Source organism: Hypanus sabinus, chromosome 10 (genome assembly GCF_030144855.1).
Source record: "Hypanus sabinus isolate sHypSab1 chromosome 10, sHypSab1.hap1, whole genome shotgun sequence".
Classification (NCBI taxonomy): Eukaryota; Metazoa; Chordata; class Chondrichthyes; order Myliobatiformes; family Dasyatidae; genus Hypanus; species Hypanus sabinus.
This window is the reverse complement of record NC_082715.1, coordinates 73,164,215-73,188,243: the sequence shown is the minus strand read 5'-3', so window position 1 is coordinate 73,188,243 and position 24,029 is coordinate 73,164,215. Positions and strand designations below refer to the sequence as shown.

Below are 24,029 nucleotides of genomic sequence, written 5' to 3'. Positions count from 1 at the left end.
CCCCCTTGTCAAAGACTCTCCCACCAAGGGAACCATCCTTTCCACATCTACTCTGATAGGCCTTTCAACACTGGAAAGGTTTCAATGAGAACGCCCCCATCCTTCTAAATTCCAGTGAGTACAGACCCAGAGCCATCAAATGTTTCTTATATGATAACCCTTTCATTCCCAGAATCATTCTTGTGACCTTCCACTAGACCTTCTCCAATGCCACCACACCTTTTCTTACATGAGGAGCCCAGAATTGTTCACAATACTCAAGGTGAGGCCTCACTAGTGCCTTATAAAGTCTCAGCATCATATCCCTACACTTGTATTTGAGACCTCTTGAAATGAATGTTAACCATTGCATTTGTCTTCCTCAGCACTGACTCTACCTGCAAGTTAACCTTTAGGGTGTTCTGCACAAGGATTCCAAAGTCCCTTTGCATCTCAGATTTTCAGATTATCTCCCCATTTAGAAAAGTGTCTGCACACTTATTTCTACACTGTATTTCATTTGCTATTTTCTTGTCCATTCTTCTAATATATCCAAGTCCTTCTGTTTCCTCAACACTACCTTCCCCTCCACCGATCTCCGTATCTTCTTCAAACTTGGCAACAAAGCTATAAATTCCATCATCTAAATCATCGATATACAGTATAAAAGGAAGCGGTCTGAACATCGACCCCTGCGGAACACCACTAGTCACTGGCAGCCAAACAGAAAAGGATACTTTTATTACCACTTGTTGCCTCCTATCAATGCTCTAACCATACCAGTAATTCTCCTATAATACCAAGGGCTCTTAACTTGGTAAGCAGCCTCCTGTTAGGCACTGTGTCAAAGGACTTCTGAAAGTCCAAATATATAACATTCACTGTATCCATCCTACTTGTAATTTCTTCAAAGAACCCCAACAGGATTGTCAGGCAAGATTTTCCCTCAAAAAACCATGCTGACTTTGACCTATCTTGTCCTGTGTCACTAATTACTCCATAACCTCATCCGTAACAAATAACTCCAACATTTTCCCAATCACTAACTGGTCTATCATTTCTTTTCTGCTGCCTTCCTCCTTTCTTAAAGAGTGTAAAGGCATTTGTAATTTTCCAGTCCTCTGGCACCATGCCAGAGTCCAATGATTTTTGAAAGATTATTATAAATGCTTCCATAATTAATCTCTACCGTTACCTCTGTGAGAACCCTAAGGAACAGATCATCTGGCCCAGGTGACTTATGTACCCTTAGGTCTTTCAGCTTTTTGAGCATCTTCTCCCTTGAATAGTAACTGCACTCACATCTCTTCCCTGAAACACTACATCTGGTACACTGCTAGTGTCTTCCACAGTGAAGATTCATTGAAATACCTATTTAGTTCATCTGGCATCTCCTTGTACCCCGTTATTAATTCTCCTGCCTCGTCTTCTTGTGGTCCTTCATCCACACTCATCTTTTTTTTTTGCATAATTGAAAAAGCTTTTACTATCCACTTTGGTATTGTTTGCTAGCTTGATTTCATAATTCATCTTTTCCCTTCTAATGTTTCTTTCAGTTGCTCTTCGTAGGTTTTTACTCCTCAATATTCCCGCTAAATTTGCTTTGTTGTATGCCCTCTCTTTTGCTTTTACATTAGCTTTAACTTCCCTTGTCAGCCATGGTGGTACTATTCTGCCATTTGAGTATTTCTTTGTTTTTGGAATACATCTATACTGCACCTTCTTCATTTTTCCCAGAAACTTACACAATTGCTGCTCTGCTGTTGTCCCTGCCAGCATCTCCTTTCAATTTACTTTTGACCAAATCCTCTCTCATACCACTGTAATTTCCTTTACTCCACTGAAATACTGATATGTCAGACTCTACTTTCTCCCTATCAAATTTCAAATTGAGCTCAATCATATTTGATCACTACTAAGGGTTCTTTTACCTCAAGCTCCCCAATCACCTCTGGTTCATTACATAACGCCCAATCCAGTATAGCTGATCCCCAGTCGGCTCAATGACAAACTCCTTCAAAAAGCCATCTTGTAGGCATTCAACAAACTCACTCTTTTGAGATCCATTACCAAACTAATTTTCCCATTTGACATGCATGTTAAAATCTCCCAGGACTGTCATAACATTGCCCTTTTGATACACCTTTACTATTCCCTGTTGCAAACTGTGGTCCACACCCCAGCTACTGTTGTGAGGCCTTTATATAACTGCCATCAGGGTCCTTTTATGCTTGCAGTTTCTTAATTCAAACAAAAAGAATTTAGCATCTTCCGATCCTAAGTCACATCCTTCTACTAATTTGTTGCCATGCTTTACCAGCAAAGCCATGCCACTCCCTCTGCCTACCTTCCTATCCCTCCGATACAAGGTGTAATCTTGGGCATTCAGCTCCCAACTACAACCAACCTTCAGCCATGAATCAGTGAAATGCATTAGAGTTTACCACCACAAAAAGATCTCATTTGAAGCAACACAAACAAAATGCTGGAGGAACTCAGCAGGTCAGTTAGCATTAATGGAGGAGAATAAACAGTCAATATTTCAGGCCAAGACCCTTTGTCAGAACTGGAAAAGAAGGGGCAGAAACCAGAATAAGGAGGTGGGGAGAGGGAGGAGTACAAGCTGACAGATGATAGGTGAGACCAAATGAAGGTTGCAAATAAAACAGGAACTTTTTAAAGATCACATCAGGGTGGATGAGGAGAGTGGTGAAATAAAGAGGCTGAGGCAAAATATGTGGAAGAGGAAAAGAGCTGAAGTAGGAATCTAATAGGAAAGGATATCAGACAATGGAAGAAAGGAAAAGAGGAGGGTAGCCAAGGGGAGGTGATGGGCAGGTGAGAAAAGAAGGGCTGAGAGGAAAATCAAAATGAGGAATGGAAAAAGAGAGAAGGGGAAGAAATTATCAGAAATCAGAGAAATCAATGTTTATGGCTTGGCAACATCCTTAGAAATTTTCTCTGTACTCTTGCAATATTATTGATAGCTTTTCTATAGGTAGGTGACGTGAAATGCATACAATGGTGTAAATTTGGCCTCTCAACATCTTATGGAACTTCAACATTACATCTCAGCTCCTGTACTCAATACTATGATTTCTGAAGGCCAACATGCCAAAAGCTTTCTTTATGACTATCTACCTGTGATGGTACTTTCAAGGGATTATGGTTCTGTATTCCAAGTTCCAAGTTCCCTTTGTTCCTCAGTGCCTAACTGTACACTGTGTAAAACATATACTGGTTGCCCTGCCAAAGTGCAACACCTCACATTTGTCTGCATAAAATTCTAGCTGCAATTTTCAGCCCATTTTTCCAGCTATTCAAGATCTTAAAAGTTTTGATAGTCTTACTTGCTGTCTACTACACCCCCAAACTTAGTGCTGTTAACAAATTTGGTGATCCAGTTTACCACATTATCATCCAGATCATTTATATAGGTAAGAAATAATAATGGACCCAGCACTGATTCCTGCAACATTCCAGTAGTCACAGGCCTCCAGTAGGAAGGGCAACTACTTAATAACACTATACGACTTATCCTATGAAGCCAATGTCGAACCCAATTTACTGCTTCATCCTGAATGCCAAGTGCCTAAACCTCCTCGACCAACCTCAACCTCCCATGTAGGACCAAGTCCATGCAATGTCCACTGCCTTTTCTCCAGCAACTTTCCAGAAAAACTTTAAGGTTGGTTAAATGCACAAAGGCCTATTGACTATCCCTATTCAGGTATGTTCAAAGGAGATTTGCGGGGCAAGATAGATTAATTCCCCCCCCCCTTTTTAAAAAATTAAACACAGAGAGTGGTGGGTGCCCAGAATGATGGTAAAGGCATATGTGACAGGGGTTTTCAAGAGGCTCTAAAATAAGCATATGAATAGAAAGAATTCCTCTGTTCCTGTTCTATGTTCCATCTTACATAAAAGAGGAAGCATGCAACTTATCTTCTCTGTAACTGCTTCTCTATGTTTGGCTGCAGCTCTAAGTCTCCAGATTGGGGTGAAAACCTTAGCTGGAAAGTTGAGATGTTCATAAAAGAAACATCAGGAGACAATAAAATCAATGAATGATTTTGTTTATCCCTTGAACTTGAGCCATCAACCAGATAAGAAGTGAACTAACTTGGCGTACAGTGGCATGCAAAAGTTTGGGCACCCCTGGTCAAAATTTCTGTTACTGTGAATAGTTAAGTGAGTTGAAGATGAACTGATCTCCAAAAGTCATTAAGTTAAAGATGAAAGATCAGTGTATTATTTTTGTTTTGTACAATTTTAGAGTTGGGGGAAAAAACAGAGCACCATGCAAAAGTTTGGGCACCCCAAGAGGTTTGAGCTCTCAATCTGATGAAGTTAAAATAGAACTTTTTGGCCACAATGAGCAAATGTATGTTGGAGAAAAAAAGGTGCAGAATTTCATGAAAAGAACATCTCTCCAACTGTTAAGCACGGGGGTGGATCGATCATGCTTTGGGCTTGTGTTGCAGCCAGTGGCACGGGGAACGTTTCACTGGTAGAAGGAAGAATGAATTCAATTTAATACCAGCAAATTCTGGAAGCAAACATCACACCGTCTGTAAAAAAGCTGAAGATGAAAAGAGGATAGCTTCCACAACATGATAATGATCCTAAACACACCATAAAATCCACAATGGACTACCTCAAGAGGCATAAGCTGAAGGTTTTGCCGTGGCCCTCACAGTCCCCCGACTTAAACATCATCGAAAAACAGTGGATAGATCACAATTACTTCCAAGGTGGACGCAGCTTGCAGTGGCCTCTCCGGAGTTGATATCTGTTATTTGCTAAGCGGGGTGCCGTGCACAATCCTAATCTGATGAGAAATGGATGTGGGAGCACGGAGGAACATCTGGAAATCTCCAAGAAGGCCTTCTTCATTGCTGCTGCTGTGAGGTCCAGGTCTCTGCTGAGAAGAACAGGCCCCCAGTCCTCGGGTTGCGTTGCCGGTGGCCGTTGGCGGGGGCATCTTAATGCGCTCGGCAGAGGATGGTGCTTGGAGAGGCTGTGCCGGAGGGGATGGTTGGAGGCTCGGAGGTTTGACAGACTCGGAGTCTGCTGTGGTCAGGGCGCTTTCACTTTGTACTGCATCTGCGAGGTTGAGTCCGGCGCCATGGAAGTCCATAGCAGGGGTATACCCTTCTGCCCCCTGAGTGGAATGACGAGTCTATCGGGACCCTGAGGACTTGTGGAAACTGTGTGGTGGTTTCTTTCGAACTTAAGGGTCTTTTAACATCCTTGGGCTATTTTTTTTTTTTACTGTGCCCATGGTCTGTTTTTCTAAAAATCAATTATGGTATTGTCTGCACTGTTGTAACTATATGTCAACTATAACTATGTGGTTTTGTGTAGGTCTTGTATCTTTAGTTTTTGGTTTGTTGGGTGGTAGAGTTGGTCTCCTGACTTGGTGTGTCTGGGTCTGGTGGGTTTGGAGCTCCTTTCTGGGGAACATGCTAAGACAGCAGTGCGATATTAATACACAGCAGGCCGTCTGGACTCTGGATTGGGAATTGCCAAACGTTATGTGGCTTTTCTGGTGTAGTCTGTTTTGTCATGTGGTTTTGTGATATCATTCTGGAGGAACATTGTCTCATTTTTTAACTGCATTGCATTTGTGGTTTCTAAATGACAGTAAACTGAAATTCAATTCAATTCAATTCAAAAGAGCAGTACATGCAGGATGGCCCAAGAATCTCACAGAACTCGAGGCCTTTTACAAAGAAGAATGGGCGAAAATCCCCCAAACAAGAATTGAAAGACTCGTAGCTGGCTACAGAAAGCATTTACAAGCTGTGATACTTGCCAAAGGAAGTGCTACTAAGTACTGACCATGCCCAAACATTTGCTTTGGGCTCTTTTCCTTTTTTGTTACTTTGAAACTGTAAAAGATGGAAATAAAAAAGTAATCTTGCTTAAAATATTAAAGAAATGTGTCATCTTTAACTTTATGCCTTTTGAAAATCAAGTAATCTTTTACTCGCTTAGCTATTCACAGTAACAGAAATTTTGACCAGGGATGCCCAAACTTCTGCATGACACCATAATGCTTGTTAGCAGCATTCTTTGCCAAGGGTTCTTAATGAGGACGGGTATGGTGTCTGTAGTGAGTGTTTCATTGATTATTCAGACTTGGCCAGATAGAGGGCAAGAAGTGATTAACCTGACACTAAAGGGAGCCACATGGCTCATTTGCCCCATGTTGCTTCCTATGGAATGATGTGATTATTATTCTTCAGCTTTCTTCTCACTGTAGTAATTGGGATCCTGGACCTCTGTCGATATCTTCACTCACCTCAGCTTTGAACTGAGGTGGACTCACTTTCGGGGACTCTGCAGCTCCTGTTCTCGGTGTTACTTGTTTACTTTAAAAAAATTTTTTTGAACAACGTATCTAATTTTGCACATTGTGTGTATGTCATTCTTTGTTATGTGTGTTTTTTTATGGATTCTATTGTATGTTTTCTTGTGGCTGCCTGCAAGAAAATTAATGTTAAGGTTGCACATGGGATACATACTTTAATAATAAATTGACTTTGAACTTTGAGATTGCTATCACCAGGTTAAGACGGGCACATGTCTGCAGTACTTCAGTAAACTTCTCTGAATAATAATGCTTCAAAAAAGCATTATACCCAGTTAGCCAACCTCTTATCTGGGTGACAGCTCAAGTTCAAGAGATAAACAAAATAGTTTATTGCTTTTATTGTCCAGTGCTGTTTCTTTAAAAAAACACTAAACGTTTAAAAAAATTGATTTCAATTGAACCATTCTAGCAAACAATGTCCATAGTAATAAAACGCCTGCATACATTTTGTTATGTAAATACCATTCACTTCTAATGATCTTGTCTTGTTTTAGAAGACAAAAAAAAACGTGCTGTACCTGTAATATTCCACCTGATGCCACGCCCTGTAAAAACCATCCAGAGATTCCTCACCTTGACGTACATAGGTCGTTTTACTTATATATACACCTAGAAAAACATCAACACTGTTAACAGATATTAAATGATAGTGGATAAATCCCTAAACATCTGAGTTATCATTATTTACTCTTCCTTGCTTCATCCTTGGGATTCTTAATCTTATTTTTAATTTAGCTATATAAAAATGGCATGGTTCCTTAAGGCTCTCATAACAGGGGTGGGGATACAATTCCATTCCCAATCAAATGTTCCCAATGGCATGCGTCTCAAATCGCCTCTGATAACCAAGTCCACCTCCTGGTTTCATGTGTCACTTAGCTTCTAAGCTGGTGGAGCAGTTTCTACTGACAGAAGGGACAAAGGCGGATTACTGGTGTCTTAAACCCAGACTCTTCACAGGATGGGGCTTGTCAGCTGTGGTTGGCAGCTCATGAAGGAGGAGGAAAATTCTGATCTCAAATCTAAACTGCCTTGTGAAGGCTTGGGGAGTAAACTCTGAGGAAAAGTCCAGAGCTGGATTCCCTAAATTAGTGCTACGTATGCTATGTATACTACATCTATATGATTTAAGTACAATAAAGTCAACTTGAACTCAATTGTTTCAAACTTCAATTCCCAACATTTGACCATAGCTAACTTATTATACCACCTAACCCCCAATCGCTTGCCTTTCCCTGTAACCTTTAACACTCTTACAAATCAAGAACTTATCAACCTCCGCTAAAGATAGAAACATAGAAAATCTACAGCACAATATAGGCCCTTTGACCGACAAAGCTGTGACAAACATGTCCTTACCTTAGAACTATCTAGGCTTACCCTTAGTCCTCTATTTTCCCAAGCACCATGTACCTATCCTGGAGTCTCTTAAAAGACCTCCACCACCACCTCCGGCAGCCCATTCCACACACTCACCACTCTCTACGTAAAAAACTTATTACTGACATTTCTTCCGTACCTACTTCCAAGCACCTTAAAAAAACTATGCCCTCTCACGCTAGCCACTTCAGCCCTGAGAAAAAGCCTCTGACTATCCACATGATCAATTACTCTTATTATCTTGTATATCTATCAGGTCGCCTCTCATCCTCCGTTGCTCCAAGGAGAAAAGGCCGAGTTCACTCAACCTATTCTCATAAGGCATGCTCCCCAATTCGGGCAACATCCTTGTAAATCTCCTCTGCACCCTTTCTATGGTTTCCATGTCCTTCCTGTAGTGAGGCGACCAGATATACTCAGCGATTTGAGTTCCACAGCCACCTGTAGCAATAATCTACACAGATTCAGCAAGGTTAGTGGATTGAATGGCAACTGTAAATTAACCCTTGTATATGATTGAGGCAGTCAACAGACACTTGATTCAGGTGCCAACATAGCATGCCCACAACTTACTAACCCAAACCTGTACAACATTAGAATGTGAGAGAAAACTGGAGCACCTACAGGAAACCCATAAGGTAACAGGGAAAGTGTAAAAACTCTTTACCAACAGATGTCTGGCACCTACAACAACCTAATCTACATCATTAATGCAAGTGAAGTTTTACCACCATCCAAACAAGCTGGAATTTCTCATTACCAACTCACCGTCAAATCGAACACGAGGTCTTTCCAGGAACATGTGTCTCCAAGAACTGTACAACACCAAGGTGCTGCATGCTCTGCCCCATACCTTCAGGCATGCCAAACGCCAGATTTCAGGATCTCTGGGAAAAAGAAATTCAAGTCCAAGTTTAACAGTCATTCAACCATACACATATATACAGGTGAAGGAAATAGCTTCTCTCTGGGGCCAAAATGAAAAACACATACACACTGTCACACACAGCACATACAGTTACCATAGCACATTGAGTCACAAGTCTCTGAGTGGCATGGCCTGAAGATTGATGGTGCATGGGATGCTGAGTTGGAGCCGCATTTCTGCAAGAACAAGTATGCAGCAGTTCCTCATCTTGCACTGGGTCAGCCACAGATGAAGACAATCCAGCTTGTCTTCTATGGAGCAAACATTGAAGAGCAGCACCGATGGGAGAACCAGCCTGCAGAGGACAACCCCCAACCCAGCATGGATTCCAGTGCTCCTTGTTCTCTCCTACACGGTCTGCGGTGCCTCCTCCCCTAGGTGGCTTCAGCAGCCAATTCTACGGCATAAGGGGCATAAGGGGCTGACCTGTTCCTCAACCAAGGCCACATAGCTCCCTGCCGTTGGTCTCATCAATGAACCAATGAATTGGACTTGCAATATGTCTTATGACCAATGCCCAACAATTACCAATATATAACAGTTGTAAGTTCAATCTTATTACCACAGAACTTACTGTGTAAAAAGCTGTCCACGTATTTTTCTTGCAGCACTTTTATAGACAATTGTAAGACCATCATTTAAAATCTATTTCTAATTTTCCCAGAAGTGATTTGAGTTAGCAAGTCACACAGCACAGAAACAGGCCCTTCAGCACAACTTGCTCATGCTAGCTGTGTGGCCCAGCCAGCTTGTCTCACTGGCATGTGTTTCATAGCCCTCTAAATTTGACCTATCCATGTGCCTTTCTACATGGCTTTTAAACATTGCTAATGTGCCAGTGTCAACCACTATTTCTGGCTGCTCATTCCAAGTATGCACCATGCTTTGTGTATATGGGATTTCTAGCTTCTGATCTTAAACCTGTGCCCAATTGTTTTTAGCACCTTCTCCTTGGGAAAATATGTGCTTTCACTCTGTCCATACCCCTCATGATCAGGTAACCCCTCAGTTTCCCACATACCAAGAAATAAAGTCTATACTACTATCCTTATAGCTCAGGCCCCCAAGTCCAGCCAATACCCTGGTAAAAAGCATCCTGGTTAGCATGACGCTAGGGGTGTTCCAGAGTTCGGAATCAATTCCTGTGCTCTTCTGTAAGTCATCTTTCCACATCCTTCCCATGGAATGTATGCATTTTCCCCGGGTGCTCTGGTTTCCTTCCACAGTCCAAAGATGCATTGGGTAGGTTAGTTGGTCTTTATAAATTGTGCCATGATTAGGTTAGGTTAATTGGGTTTGTGGGGTTGCTGGGGCAACATGGCTTAAAGGGCTGGAATTGTCTATTCCATGCTGTATTGCTAAGTAGTTTGATATTCCATGTAATCTTCCATTTTTCTTTCATTCATCTGCCTATTTAAGAGACTCTTAAATGTCCCTAATGTATCTGCCTCATCCACCACTCCTAACAGTATGTTTTACGTACCTATCACTGTGTAAAAATTCCACCTCTAACATTCACCCCCCCAATACTTTCCACCAATCACCTTAAAATTATGTCTAGTACAACATGGATTCTTGATTTCACAATCTACCTCATGAATGAGCCCAAAACACCAAATGCTTTTCCTCTCCCTGGATGCTGCCTGACCTGCTGAGGTCCTCCTGCATTTTGTATGAATTGATCTGGATTTCCATAGTCTGTCGAATCTCTTGTGTTTCACATTATAATGTTGCATCTTACTGTCTACCTGCATTGCACAACACCAGCCATTTTAGTATAATCTTAACTTACTATCCATGCCTCGTACATACACATCGAATGAAAAACTTACTTGCACACAGCATCAGAGACAATATTTAGAAGAAAATCAAAATATACAAGAAGGAACACAATTACAACCAAAATAAATTTCACCATAGTGCAATGTAGTCAAATTGATCATGGTGTTGCAAGACTACAGTAGTGATAAGTGTTATAGAGCTTGGTTCAAGAACCGAATGGTTGAAGGGAAGTAGATGCTCCTGAAATAGATGGTGTGGGACTTCAGTCTACTGTATCTCCTACCTGATGGTTGCTGCAAGAAGATGGCATGGCCTGTATAGTGGGGATCTTTGATGATAGATGCTGTTTTTTTTTAAGAACAGCAGCTCCTGTAAATACCAAAGGTGGGGAGGGATACAGTGGGCTGAGCACACTACTCACTGCAGCTTCTTACATTCCTGTTCTTTATTATTGTTGCTTTTTCTGCATTTGCAGTTTCTTGTCTTTTTCACATTGGTTGCTTGCCCATCTTGTGTGTAGTTTTTCCATCGCTTCTATTTTGTTTCTTTGTATTTACCATGAATGACTGCAAGAAAATGAATCTCAGGGTAGTATATGGAGACATTCTGTGTATGGTGACATATATGCACTTTGATAATAAATTTATTTCCAACTTTGAATTTTGTGCATTCAAATGGCCCAAGACACTTTCAACACTTTGCTCAGATAGTGATGAGGAGGCTTACATGAGTGAGACTGATCAGACTTTGACTCTGGAATGATTGTTGATGCATGATGGGATGATTTGATTATCTCAGAAACTGCTGACATTCTAGGATTTTCAGGCATAACAGCCTCTAGAGTTTACAGACAATGGTACGAAAAACAGAAGGTACCCACTGAGTCACAAACACAAGAAAATCTGCAGATGCTGGAAATTCAAAGCAACAATACAATATGCTGGAGGAACTCAGCAGGCCAGGGAGTATCTATGGAAAAGAGTAAACAGTTGATCTTCAGGACATCCAGTGAGTGGATGCTCTGTGGGCAAAACACCTTGTATGGCCAGACAGGTTCAAGCTGGCAGGAGGGTGACAGTAACACAAATAACAGTGTTGTACAGAACCTTGAAGCTATAGCAGCAGAATACCATACCATGTTCCACTCCTATGGCCACATTTTTAGGTACACTCTTGAGTGAACATTGTGATAATGCTGTCCATTTCCCAGCACTGTCTTGGATTGTCCCCAAAACCATTTTTAACACTTTGGTAAGCAAGTCAATAAACACCAAACCTTTGTACATGGGTGCTCACTGTGAACAGTACCTTGCACACACGTAGAATGCTCTGCACACCATGGACAATTGCTCCAAGGATCGTAGGTCCAAGTGACTTGACACAACCCATCGAAATATATACACAAGGATTTCAAAAGGGATATCTGCAAAACAAGGAAGTATTAATAATGAAAAGAAATAAACTGGATATGGTGGCTTATTATAGCTTTTGCCACTAAATTTATTTAAAAAGCTGCCAGTGACATGCATGATTAATCCATTCTCAATATTACTTGTTTTTCATTGATACAGTTTGTCTTCTTTTACACTATGGTTGTTTGTGTGTAGTTTTTCAGTGATTCATTTTTTTTGTATCTGCTGTGAATGCCCAAAAGAAAATTAATCTCAAGAGTAGGATACAGTGATATAAATACACTTTGAACTTTACTTTAATCCAAACAATGAGTTAAGAAATGAGTGAAGAGCTAGCTATCACTCCTCAGAATATCTGATCTTTGTTCCAAGGTGAATTACTTTACATTTATAATTCTCTTATTTTTGCAAAAGAGCTTGTCCCTCCTCCAGTCATGGCAATACAGCACAGATGCAGGCCCTTCAGCCCAACTAGTCCATGCCAACAACTGTGCCAATCCAGCTAGTGCAAATTTCGTGTGCTCAGCCCATATCCTGCCAAGTCCTTCCCCTCCCCTCCACGTACCTATCCAAGTGCTTTGCACTATCGTATCTGCTTTAACCAGTTCCTCTGGGAGCTCCTTCCATACCCTCAAACTGAGTGAAAAAATTGCCCCTCAAGCCTTTTTAACTCCTTCTCCTCTCACCCTTAATGAATACCCTCTAGTTTTTAATTAATTAAAATTTTATTAACACTTAGAGTACTGTGAGCAGTTTTGGGCCACTGGGCATTGGACAGGATCCAGAGGTGGTTCACAAGATTGATCCTAGGATTGAAAAGGTTAATGTATGAGGAGCTTTTGATGGCTTTGGGCTTGAATTCACTGGAGTTCAGAGGAATGAGGTGGGATCTCACTAAAACATGCTGTATCAAATATTGAAAGGCTTAGATAGAATGGATGTGGAGAAGAGATTTTCAGTAGCGGGGGAGTTAGGACCAGAGAGCACAGCCTCAGAATTGAGGGACGTCCATTTAGAATGAAGATGAAGAAAATATTCTTTAGCCAAGTGGTGGTGAATCTGTGAAATTCTTTGCTATAGATGGCTTTGCAGGCGAAGTTATTGAGTATTCTTAAAACAGCGGTCAATTGGTTATTAAATAGGAAGGGCATCAAAGATTATGGGTAAGCAGAATGGGTTGAGAAGGATAATAAAATCTACCATGATCAAATGGTAGAACAGATTTGATAAACCAAATGGCCTAATTCTGCTCCTATGTCTTATAATCTTGCAATATTAAAATAGGAACACAAATATTGTTACTAAATGTTACAGCTCACTGCACTTACAAAGCCAAAATACTGGCTTGCATAGTTTCATTGTTTATTGACAATTCAATTTAAATAGGAAATAGTTAGTCAAAGGAAAATGGTGCAATCACTGCAAATTTGCCCATTTCAGGACTTTGCTCATTGTGTTGCTGACATGCTAAATAACAGAGGGGCCTGATCACAGTGGGCAATGCATATCCGGATACCACTAAGTGATTTTCATTCATCCAATTGGCCCACAGCCCAAGCAATTAGAGTGCCTGAGAGAAATGAATGAGCACAAGCTGGTGACAGAACTGAGTTGGAAACCTGCCTCGGTTAGGACCTCCACATCAAATACTTACCCATCACGGCAGCTCACCTTAGGTAAGGCGTTCCCAACCTTTTTGACAACATGGACCCTACCATTAATTGAGGTACTGCTGTTCATCAGTTACAATATCTGTATGGTCTATCCTACTTTGGGTTCCTTACCCAAACCTTCCACTTATTAGTGAGTAGCTACTGAATGTGAGGTGACACTTGCGGGCAGTCCCAGCATATCCTTGGAAGTGTTAATTGTCAACACAAATGATGTATTTCACTGTATGTTTCCATGTACATGTGATAAATAAATCTGAATCTGAAGAAATGCTAGTCAGTACAACATTATTAGGGACTCTACCATTCATGCTCTCAATACTATTTTTATATTTGTAGACCTTATGCCTCCTCATAATAGCTATTCCCACCCTGGGATTAGGGGGACCAGAACAGAACACAATATTCTCCAAGTGTGGTCTAACCAGGGTTTTATAGAGCTCTTGAACTCAATCCCTGACTAATAAAGGCTAGCTCAACACATGCCTTCTTATCCACCCAATGAATTTACGTTGTAATATAGACGTGAATCCCAAGATCCTTCTGCTACTCCACACTGTTCAGAATCCTGCCATTAACTCTGTATTCTTCCTTCAAGTTTGACCTTTCTAAGTGAATCACTTTACATTTCTCTGAATTGAACGCCATCTGCCACTTCTCAGCTCAGCATCCTATCAATGTCCCTTTGAAACCTATGGCCCAACTTCTACATTACCCACACCACCTTCAAACCCTGATGTTTGAAAAAATTATGGTCAAACACAGAATGTTAAATTATTCAATTAAGTTGGTAATATAGGGGGCTATACAATAATGAATGAATTTGGTCAGATTCAATGAGCGGTAAAAGTTTGTAATCATGTGAAAAGCATAATTGAGGCCAGTTGAATATTTATTAATTTTTTAAATTTAGAGATACACCATGAATAGGCCCTTCTAGTTCTTCAAACCACACTGCTTAGCAACCCACATAGATGGGCCATAGGCCTGTTTCTGTGCTGTACTTCTCTAAGACTATGACCAATTAACCTAACTGGTTCACCTTTGGACTGTAGGAGGAAACCAGAGTATCCAGAGGAAACCCACATATTCCACAGGGAGGGCGTACAAACACTTGACAGAGAACATCAGGACTGAACTCTGAAATCTGATGCCCCGAGCTGTAATAGCATCATGCTAACTGCTACGTTACCATGGCACCCCAAAAGAGGCTGCAGATGCTGGAACCTGGAGCAAAAACACAAACTGCTGGAGGAACTCAGATGAAGGCTCTCAGTCTGAAACATCCGCTGTCCATTTCCCGCCACAGATGCTGCCTGACTTGCTGAGATCAGTTCATTTTAAGTTAAAAATTAAACTGGCTGCTAGGCAAGGGTAGGCAGCATTCTGTAGCAACAATTAACAGGTCAAACAGATCTACAAACCCCATTTCCAGAGAAGGGGATATTTTCCAAAATGCAATAAAAACAAAAACCTGTGATATGTTAATTCACGTGAATGTTTATTTAACTGACAAAAGTACAAAGAAAAGATTTTCAATAGTTTTACTGACCAACTAAATTGCATTTTGTAAATATGCACAAATTTAGAATTTGATGTGCAACACACTCAACAAAAGTTGGGACAAAGTTAAAATAAGATTGAAAAGTGCACAGAATATTCAGGTAACACTGGTTTGGAAGACTCCACATTAAGCAGGCTAATTGGCAGCAGGTGAGGTATCATGACTGGGTATAAAAGTAGCGTCCATCCATTCAGCTAGTTTTCAGAAAAAAATGGGCATCAAATTCTCCTTGAAAACGACCATCCTATTGTTATCAGCAAAAGGTGCAAACGCCAGCATCTGTGATGGTATGGGGGTGCATCAGTGCCCACGGCATGGGTGAGTAGCATGTATGTGAAGGTACCATTGACTCTGAGGCGTATATTAGGATTTCAGAGAGACATATGTTGCAATCAAGGTGACATCTCTTCCCGGGACGTCCATGCTTATTTCAGCAGGACAATGCCAGACCACATTCTGCATGGGCTACAACAGCGTGGCTTTGTTGACACAAAGTGCGTGTGCTTGACTGGCCTACTGCCAGTCCAGATCTATCTCCTATTGAAAATGTATGGCGCTTCATGAAGAGGAGAATCAGACAACAGAGACCACGGACTATTGAGCAGCTGAAGTCTTATATCAAGCAAGAATGGACAAAATTTCCAATTGCAAATCTACTACAATTAGTATCCTCAGTTCCAAAACAATTAAAAAGTGTTATTAAAAGGAAAGGTGATGTAACACAATGGTAAACATGCCTCTGTCCCAACTTTTGTTGAGTGTGTTGCAGCCGAAAAATTCTAAATTTGTGTATATTTACAAAATACAATTAAGTTGGTCAGTAAAACTATTGAAAATCTTTTCTTTGTACTTTTGTCAGTTAAATAAAGGTTCACATGAATTAACATATCACAGATTTTTGTTTTTATTGCATTTTGGAAAATATCCCAACATTTCTGGAAATGGGGTTTGTAGATTTATATATACACTCAGTAGCCATTTTATTAGTACACCAGCTTGTTAATGAAAATATCCAATCAGCCCATCATGTGGCAGCAACTCAATGCATAAAAGCATTCTGACATGGTCAAGAGGTTCAGTTGTTGTTCAGACCAAACAGTGAAGAAATGTGATCTGAGTGACTTTGACCATGGAATGATTGCTGGTGCTAGATGGGGTGGTTTGAGTAATTCAGAAACTGCTGATCTCCTTGGATTTTCATGCACAACAGTCTAGAGTTTACAGAGAATGGTACGAAAAACAAAAAGAAAAACATCCAGTGAGGAGCAGTTATATGGGCAAAAATGCCTTGTTAAAGAGAGAGGTCAAAGGAGAAAAGCCAGATCGATTCAAGCTGACAATGAAGGTGACCGTAACTCAAATAATGTGCTACAACAGTGGTGTGCAGAACAGAATCTTTGAACACACATGTCGAACCTTGAAGTGGATGGGCCACAGTAGCAGAAGACCATGCCAGGTTCCACTCTTGTACCTAGTAAATTGGCCATTGAGTGAATGTCTTATGTTAATCTGTTGTCAATATTGTTACCCTTTATATTCGCTGATGAACTGAAGGAGAGAATTATATCAATGATAAGGCAACGAAATCCAAAGAAACATTCAGATTTCATTTGTCAAGTAAGTGGATGGGCTACAGCAGCCAAATACTATGAACATGTATTCAGTGGCCACTTCACTAGGTACCACCTGTATCTAATAAAGTGGCACCGAGTGTATTTCTGGTAAACAGGGTACAGTGATGGAGTTTAAATTAGAAAGAATGACACTACTTAGTGCAACAATACAGAACATTATTCACAGCAGAAACATACACAACTCAGGAGACCAGATAGCCTCTATTAATCTACAAATGTTTCCATTACAACAAAGTCCTTAGAACATTTCTTGTGTGCTCTGATGACCTGAGGACAAGGCAAAACATAAAGACAAGATGATGCTTTTCACTGGAGTCAAGAGCCAAATCAAAACGCAAGCATAAAGGTTCCTATGGCTTGAACATGCTCTTACAAAATGCAATAAGGGAACTAGACTGGCTCTTTCAGTTAAATACCATTAATGATTGTTTGCTCATAGGGTAGGCTCTCTCGAAAATGTAATCTAGCCAAAACTATAGCAGAAGATGGCTCCAGTTGTTATTCTATATAGCCAGTCACACCACATGCTTGATTGAACCTGTCAAGTTAATCTTGTCAAGGATCTCAATGTCGTCATGAAATTCAGGTTAGTCTAGTTTTTTAAATAATTCCAAGTCCAATGTTGATAAAGTAAACAAAGATGTTATCACATTAATCCGAGCAGTCGGTACTTCTAAATCTCTTATTACTGAAATTATCAGGTTCCTATCTGTAAAGTTATGTTTGAATTATTGCAAAAACGCTAAACAATAATGTTGCAACACATTAAGGACAAAGAAGGTTAAGGCCAGTTTAAAGGATTTGTGATTTTTACTGGTCATTAATTCCTTCTTTTTACATTCAGTATTATTTACTTCAATTATTAATTAGTGATAGATGAAAAACAGAAAAACTTTCCTTTGAAGTCATCTTTACTTTTCAACTGAAGTCATCCATCACCTTAGTGTGACAACAACAGCTCACACATTGGGGGGGGGGGGGGGGGTGTTGGGAGAAGAGTACAGAAAGATCTCATGATTTCCTTAAAAAGTTTAACTGAGTAATGAACAAATCTTTTAACAATGTAGAACAGAAAAGCACTGGACAGGCTGATCGGCCCACAATGTTGTGCCAATCTTCAGGCCAATTTATACTAACTTACCTCCTCCAATGCATCTTCCATACCCTCTGCTCCCTTCATGTTCACCCATTTATCTAAATGCCTGTTTCCACTACTACTTCTGGAAACACATTCCAGGCACCGACTGCTCTGTGCACAAAAAACTTGCCCCTCGCACCATCTTTAAATTCAAATCCAACCTTCAAAGCATCTGTGGGGAACAGCTTCTACCTAATCTATGTCACTCAATTTTAAAAACCCCTTTCAGGATTCCCCTCAGCCTCTAGGGAGATCAACCCAAGTTTGTCCAAACTTTCCTTATCATTCATATCTTTGAATCCAGACAGCATCCTGCTAAAGCTCTTTTGCACCATCACCACATCATCCTAAAATGGGGTGGCCTGAGCTGCAGACAATACTCCGTGTGGTTTGAATAAGGTTTTATATAGCTGTAGGACGACCCAACTCTTATGTTCATCACCCCAACCAATGAAGGCAAGCATACCATATGCCCTCTTAAAAACCTCATCACCGACATAGCCACTGAAAAGAGACAGATGATTACCATAATTTCTCTGGAGTCAAGATGGGAAAAAATTGATTTATTTTGCTATCCACATTTAATTTTATTTAGACATATAGAGCAGAACTTCCCTTCTGGCCTAGTGAGCCGTGCCACTCACCAATGCACCTATTTAATGCAATCCTAATCACAGGACAGTTAACAATAACCATTTAATCTACTAAGCAGTTCATCTTTGGCCTGTGGGCTGAAAACGGAGCATCCGGAAGAAACTCATGTGGTCACAGAGAGAGAGCATACAAACTCTTTACAGACAGCAATGGAAGTGAACTCTGACATGAACTGCAATGATGTTGTGCTAACTGCTACAATACTGTGTGTCCCCAGGAGATTACTTAATCACATCACTACATTGAAGTAATACAAGTGAAAACAATAAGAGAATCATGTTACTGAGACAGTTTAGAAACACACTATTTAATCAAGAACTGTGTGGATTTTTTAAAGGAAGACCAAACCTAACTCTTAACTGAACTTTTCAAGTTGGGAGAGCCAATGAAGTTAATGGTATGATAAATTTTAAACAAGGCCTTTTACAAGATCTTACAAGGCAAACTAAGCCAAATAAAGGACACTGGATTCAAGAAACTGATTGAGAATTGGACTAATCTTCAAGAAAATGCACTTGGGGAGAGCAAAGGAATCCAAAGGAGATAGTGGATAACTAGTACACAAGTCTACAGAGATCTTCAAGATTCTTTCTATACATGTCTAAAGGCAGTGGAGTAGTTAGATAACATATATTGGATCCTTTGTTTTAATTAAGCAAAGTACACAAGAGCTGGGAGCCAATATTACAAATGCATCATATAGTTCTGGTCATACATTACAGAAAAGATCTGACAACAGCAGCACAATCATAAGATTAAAGAAGCAGAATTAGGCCATTTGGCCCATCAAGTCTGCTCCACCATTGAGTCATGGCTGATTTATTATTCTCCTCAACCCCACTTCTCCTGCCTTCTTCTCGTAATCTTTGACACCTTACTAAACAACAACTTAAACTCCACTTTAAATATACCAGCTGACTCTGCCTCCACAACCAACTGTGGCAATAAATTCCACAGATTCACTCTTGCTGAAGAAATTCCTCCTCATCTCTGTTTTAAAGGGACATCCTGATATTCTGAGGCTGCACCTCATGATGATTTCCTGATGCCTTTGAGGATGAATTTTAGTTATGTGGAAATATAGAGACTGAGTGGCTTTCTTGTGAAAGAAAAATTAATTATGATGTATAAAATTATGTTAAGTCTCCATATAGGGAATATTTTCATTAACAGACAGACCAAATAACTAGGGGCATAGATGTCTAATAATTTTGTGCATGGATTAAAGTTGAGCAAGTTTTTTCCACCCAATGATAGGAGTCTGCGATAAAAACCCTGAGCATGGTGAGCATTTAATGTTAGATTGTCATCATAAAGGATGATCTTTTTTTGTATGATTAGCCCAAAGAAAGGTAAAGCTACCGGTGCAAAGATTTCAAAATGAAAAAAATAATAGTTTCACCTAAAGCGTAGATTCAAGCACTAGCAAGTTTTTTTTTTGAAAAAGTAATGACAACATTGCATTATCTGCACTTCCTTGTTAAATAAATCTGCTGAAATCTGCTTCCACTGACATCTGAACACATATTTTCCAAATGGGAGAGATGATAGCTGAGAAGCAATTAAAAAGATTAACTTTATTTGTCACACCTACATCAAAACATACAGAGAAATGTGCCGTTTTGCACAAAATCAAACCAATCAGGATGCAGCCTGCAAGTATTGCTACGTTTCTAGCATCAACATAGCATGTCCACAACTTACTATTCCTAACTGTACATCTTTGGAATGTACATGGTCATGTGAAGAATGTAAAAACTTCTTATAGGCAATGATGGGAATCAAACCCCTATCTTAAAGCTGGGGCTGTAATAGTGTTATGCTAACCACTACACAACTGTGATAGCTGACCACATGAATATGAATTACACTGATTTTCAACACAGGTGCCGCCCAGGGTTGTGTTCTGAGTCCCCTTCTCCACTCCCTTTACACCCACAAATGTACTGCCACACACAGCTCCAATCTGCTGATCAAATTCACAGAGGACATGACTTGGTTGGCCTTAATTCTAGTAGTATTGAGAAAGCCTACAGAGGAGAGGCTGACACCCTGACACAGCGGTGCCAAGATAATCACCTGTCCCTCAATGTCCAAAAAATCAAAAGAGCTGATTACAGTAGGAATGGAGGCAGGCTCAGCCCGATCAACATCAATGGGTCTGCAGTTGAGAGGGTGAGTAGTTTCAAGTTCCTCAGTATACACATCACCAATGATCTCATCTGGACTGTACACACTGGCTTTGTGGCAAAAAAAAAGCACACCAGCGTTCCTTCCACATCAAGCAACTGAGGAAGTTTGGCATGGGCCCCCAAATCCTCAAGACCTTCAATAGGAGCACCACTGAGAGCATCCTGACTGGCTGTATCACCACCTGGTACAGGAACTACACCAACCTTGATCGCTGATTGCTACAAAGAGTGGTATGGACAAGCCAGCACATCTGTCAATGTGAACTTCCCTCCACTGAGGACACTTACAGCAGCAGGTGCAGAAAGGAGGCCTGGAAGATCATCGGGGACACCAGTCACTCCAACCTTAAACTGTTTCAGCTGCTTCCGTCTGGCAAATGGTACTGCAGCATTAAAGCCAGGACCAACAGGCTATGGGACAGCTTCTTTCTACAAGCCATTAGACTTTTAAATTCACATGTCTGTACATTGGGATGCAGTCATAATGCAAAGATCTTCACTCCCTCACATTGTGGTATGGGTGTAAGATTTAAATAAATTCTAATTCTAAATTCTTGTCAAAGTAACAATTCTTTCATTTGCTTTGCCTTGTAACAGATTGAAGAACTATGTTAGGGAAGGCAGTGAAAGAGATGTCACTGAAATTTGATTAATGATATTTTACTACAATGCACATTGAATGAAAATAGCTCAATTTAAGAATTATTATAATTTAGTTTTTTTTTGTATATGCACAACTTGTCTTTTGCAAACTGTTTGACTGTCTTTGTTGTGTGTAATGTTTTTCCATTGATTCTATTGTGCTTTTTTGTATTTACTGTGAAAGCTCACAAGAAACATCTCAGGGTAGTATATAAGACTTTAAACTTTGAAGCATTTATTTATTTTATGTTGCAAAAGTAAATAATTACTCTTGGCTGAATAAATGGTTCTTTACTATATTTTAAATGCTCCATAAGCTTTAACCAATAGAAAACTATACGGGACTAATTTTATGCAAGGTATAATTAAACAGAAGATTTTCACTAAATTATCTCCCCAGATTTATGTGCGCACCTTCCAATGAAATAAAACCCCATCAGTTTTAGGGGTTAGAAAAAACACTGGTCGATGCATTAATAGCTCACAGTCATGTTGGTGCCCTGAAATTTTATTTGTTAGATCTACATTGAAACATACAATGAAATGCATTACTAGCACCAACGAGCAACATAGTCTGAGAATGTGCTGGGGGTAGCCTGCAAGCATCACCTGTATGTTTTTGGGACTGTGGCAGAAACCAGGAGCATTTAGTGGAAACCCAGGGAGTCACGGGGAGAACATACAAAATCCTCACAGAATGCAGCTGGAATTGAGCCCAAGTCGCTACACACCAGCCACTGCATTATTGTGCCATCCATATAAAAAATAAAATCAAATTTAAATGCATTAGTGGAAAGAATAATTTTTAAAAAATTACTTTGCAGTTTAACAATTTATGCCTGCTATGTTTTTCTATAATAGTTCTACATGAAACTATTTAGAATGTTTTCTAATGGTCACAGTACGTACATGCAATTGTTCAGCATGTCTCCCAATGGTTCTGGAAGATTCTCATTGTATCACATTATTGAATAGAGGCTACCTGATTGGTTAACTCTTATCTATACATTTGAATGGAATGGCTCTTATCTATGGGATATAAGCAAGGACGAACATGCTGCCCACCAACTTAACTCTTTCCCTGCCTTTCCTCTTTGTTCTTAAGAGTCCTGTTACTGTACATTTCCAATTCTCTTTGTTCTTTTAGCACTTAATAAAATGATTGTGAATCATCAAGTTTAATGTCTCTTAAGAACCTTGGATCAAAAACATCAGAACTCAAGAGGTGACTTGATAGAGGTGTACAAAATGCTAAGAGGCATAGACAGAGTTGACAGCTAGAGTGTTTTTCCGAGGGCAGAAATACAAGGAGGCATAATTTTAAGGTGATTGGAGGAAAGTGTAGGAGAGATTTCAGAGTTAATTTTTTTTTCCCCAAGAACAAACAGTAGTGGGTGCATGGAATACATAGGTAGAGTTGTTGGTAGAGGCAGATACATTTGGGACACTTAAGATACTCTTAGATAGGTACATGGATGAAAGAAAAACATAGGGCTATGTAGAAGCGAAGGGTTAGATTAATCTTGGAGTAGATTAAAAGGTCAGTTCAGCATTGTGAGTAATCTGCTGTACTGTTCTATGTTAAAGTTGTGAAAGAGTTAATGAGTCCTGTTGAAACTATGCAGTGAATCTTTGAGTTGTTGAACAAATTGTGAGTAATAAATTATAGTCATTAGGCAGTTATAGCCTATCCTTGCTTTAATTTGCAACAAACACATGTAATAAATACTCCACTAATCAAATCACTCATACACACTTCCAATGCAGTCAAATTACACACCACTTTTTTCCAATATGAATATTAATTAGGGTGCCACAGTAGTGTAGTGGTTAGTGCAATGTTATTAGAGCTCAGGGTGTCAAGAGTTTGGAGTTTGATTCCAACATCATTTGTAAGGAGCTTGTGTGTTTCTCTGGCCAATGTGGATTTCATCTCGGTGCTCCAATTTCCTTACACAGACCAAAGGCATACCAGTTAATTTGTTTAACTGACCATTGTAAATTGTCCTGTGGCTAGGGTTGAGCAGGTGGGCTGCTGGTTTGTTGGGCCAGAAGGGCCTGTTTGCGCTGCATCTCTAAGTAAATAAATAAAAATAATTAATTCCTAACAAACAGAATCAACTTCAGAAGGGTGCAAAAGCATCAGAATTCCCAGTGATCGGTATACCTGATATGTGAGTCTGGTTCACTCCAAACTCAGGCTGACAAATTTTGTGGGGAGAGTCCTGTAGGCTCAGTTGCTGTTGAAAGTACGGCAATAGATCAGTTACTTCATTGGCCTTCCCCTTATCTTCCTTGCTGAAAAAGTTAATTTGTTTACAGTTAGCATTTTAGCAAGACTGTTTGTAATCTGCAATTAACTGACAAGCTCATTTATATAAATGAATCTAATGAAGCATGCTAATTCAGTATACACTTCAGTACAGAATATCCCCTCTTCTCCTGACTACCAAGCAGGTAGAGGAGCCTAAAGACACACTTTAAACTTTTTAGGAACAGCTTTTTCCCTTCTGCCATCTGAATACTCCATTAACACTATCGCTATTTTGCTCTCTCTTTGTACTTTAAAAAAATGTATTCTTATTGCAATTTAGAGATGCTTTTATATATATTGCACTGTAATGCTACTGCTAAATAGCAAATTCATGATATGTCAGTGATAATAAACCTGATTC

General features: G+C 39.9%; 1 protein-coding gene across 5 annotated transcripts in view; it reads right to left on the bottom strand.

Moving 5' to 3' along the window:
* The window catches only part of fbxo9 (F-box protein 9), a 105,850-nt gene that overhangs the window by 21,613 nt on the left and 60,208 nt on the right, over positions 1-24,029 (bottom strand). For all 5 annotated transcript variants that reach the window (XM_059982049.1, XM_059982050.1, XM_059982047.1 and 2 more), the window contains 4 exons: positions 23,522-23,652; positions 11,757-11,871; positions 8,507-8,625; positions 6,877-6,967 (listed from right to left, as the gene is read on the bottom strand). In XM_059982049.1, the coding sequence (XP_059838032.1) occupies positions 6,877-6,967; positions 8,507-8,625; positions 11,757-11,871; positions 23,522-23,652 (456 nt within the window). The remainder of the gene's footprint in view (positions 1-6,876; positions 6,968-8,506; positions 8,626-11,756; positions 11,872-23,521; positions 23,653-24,029) is intronic.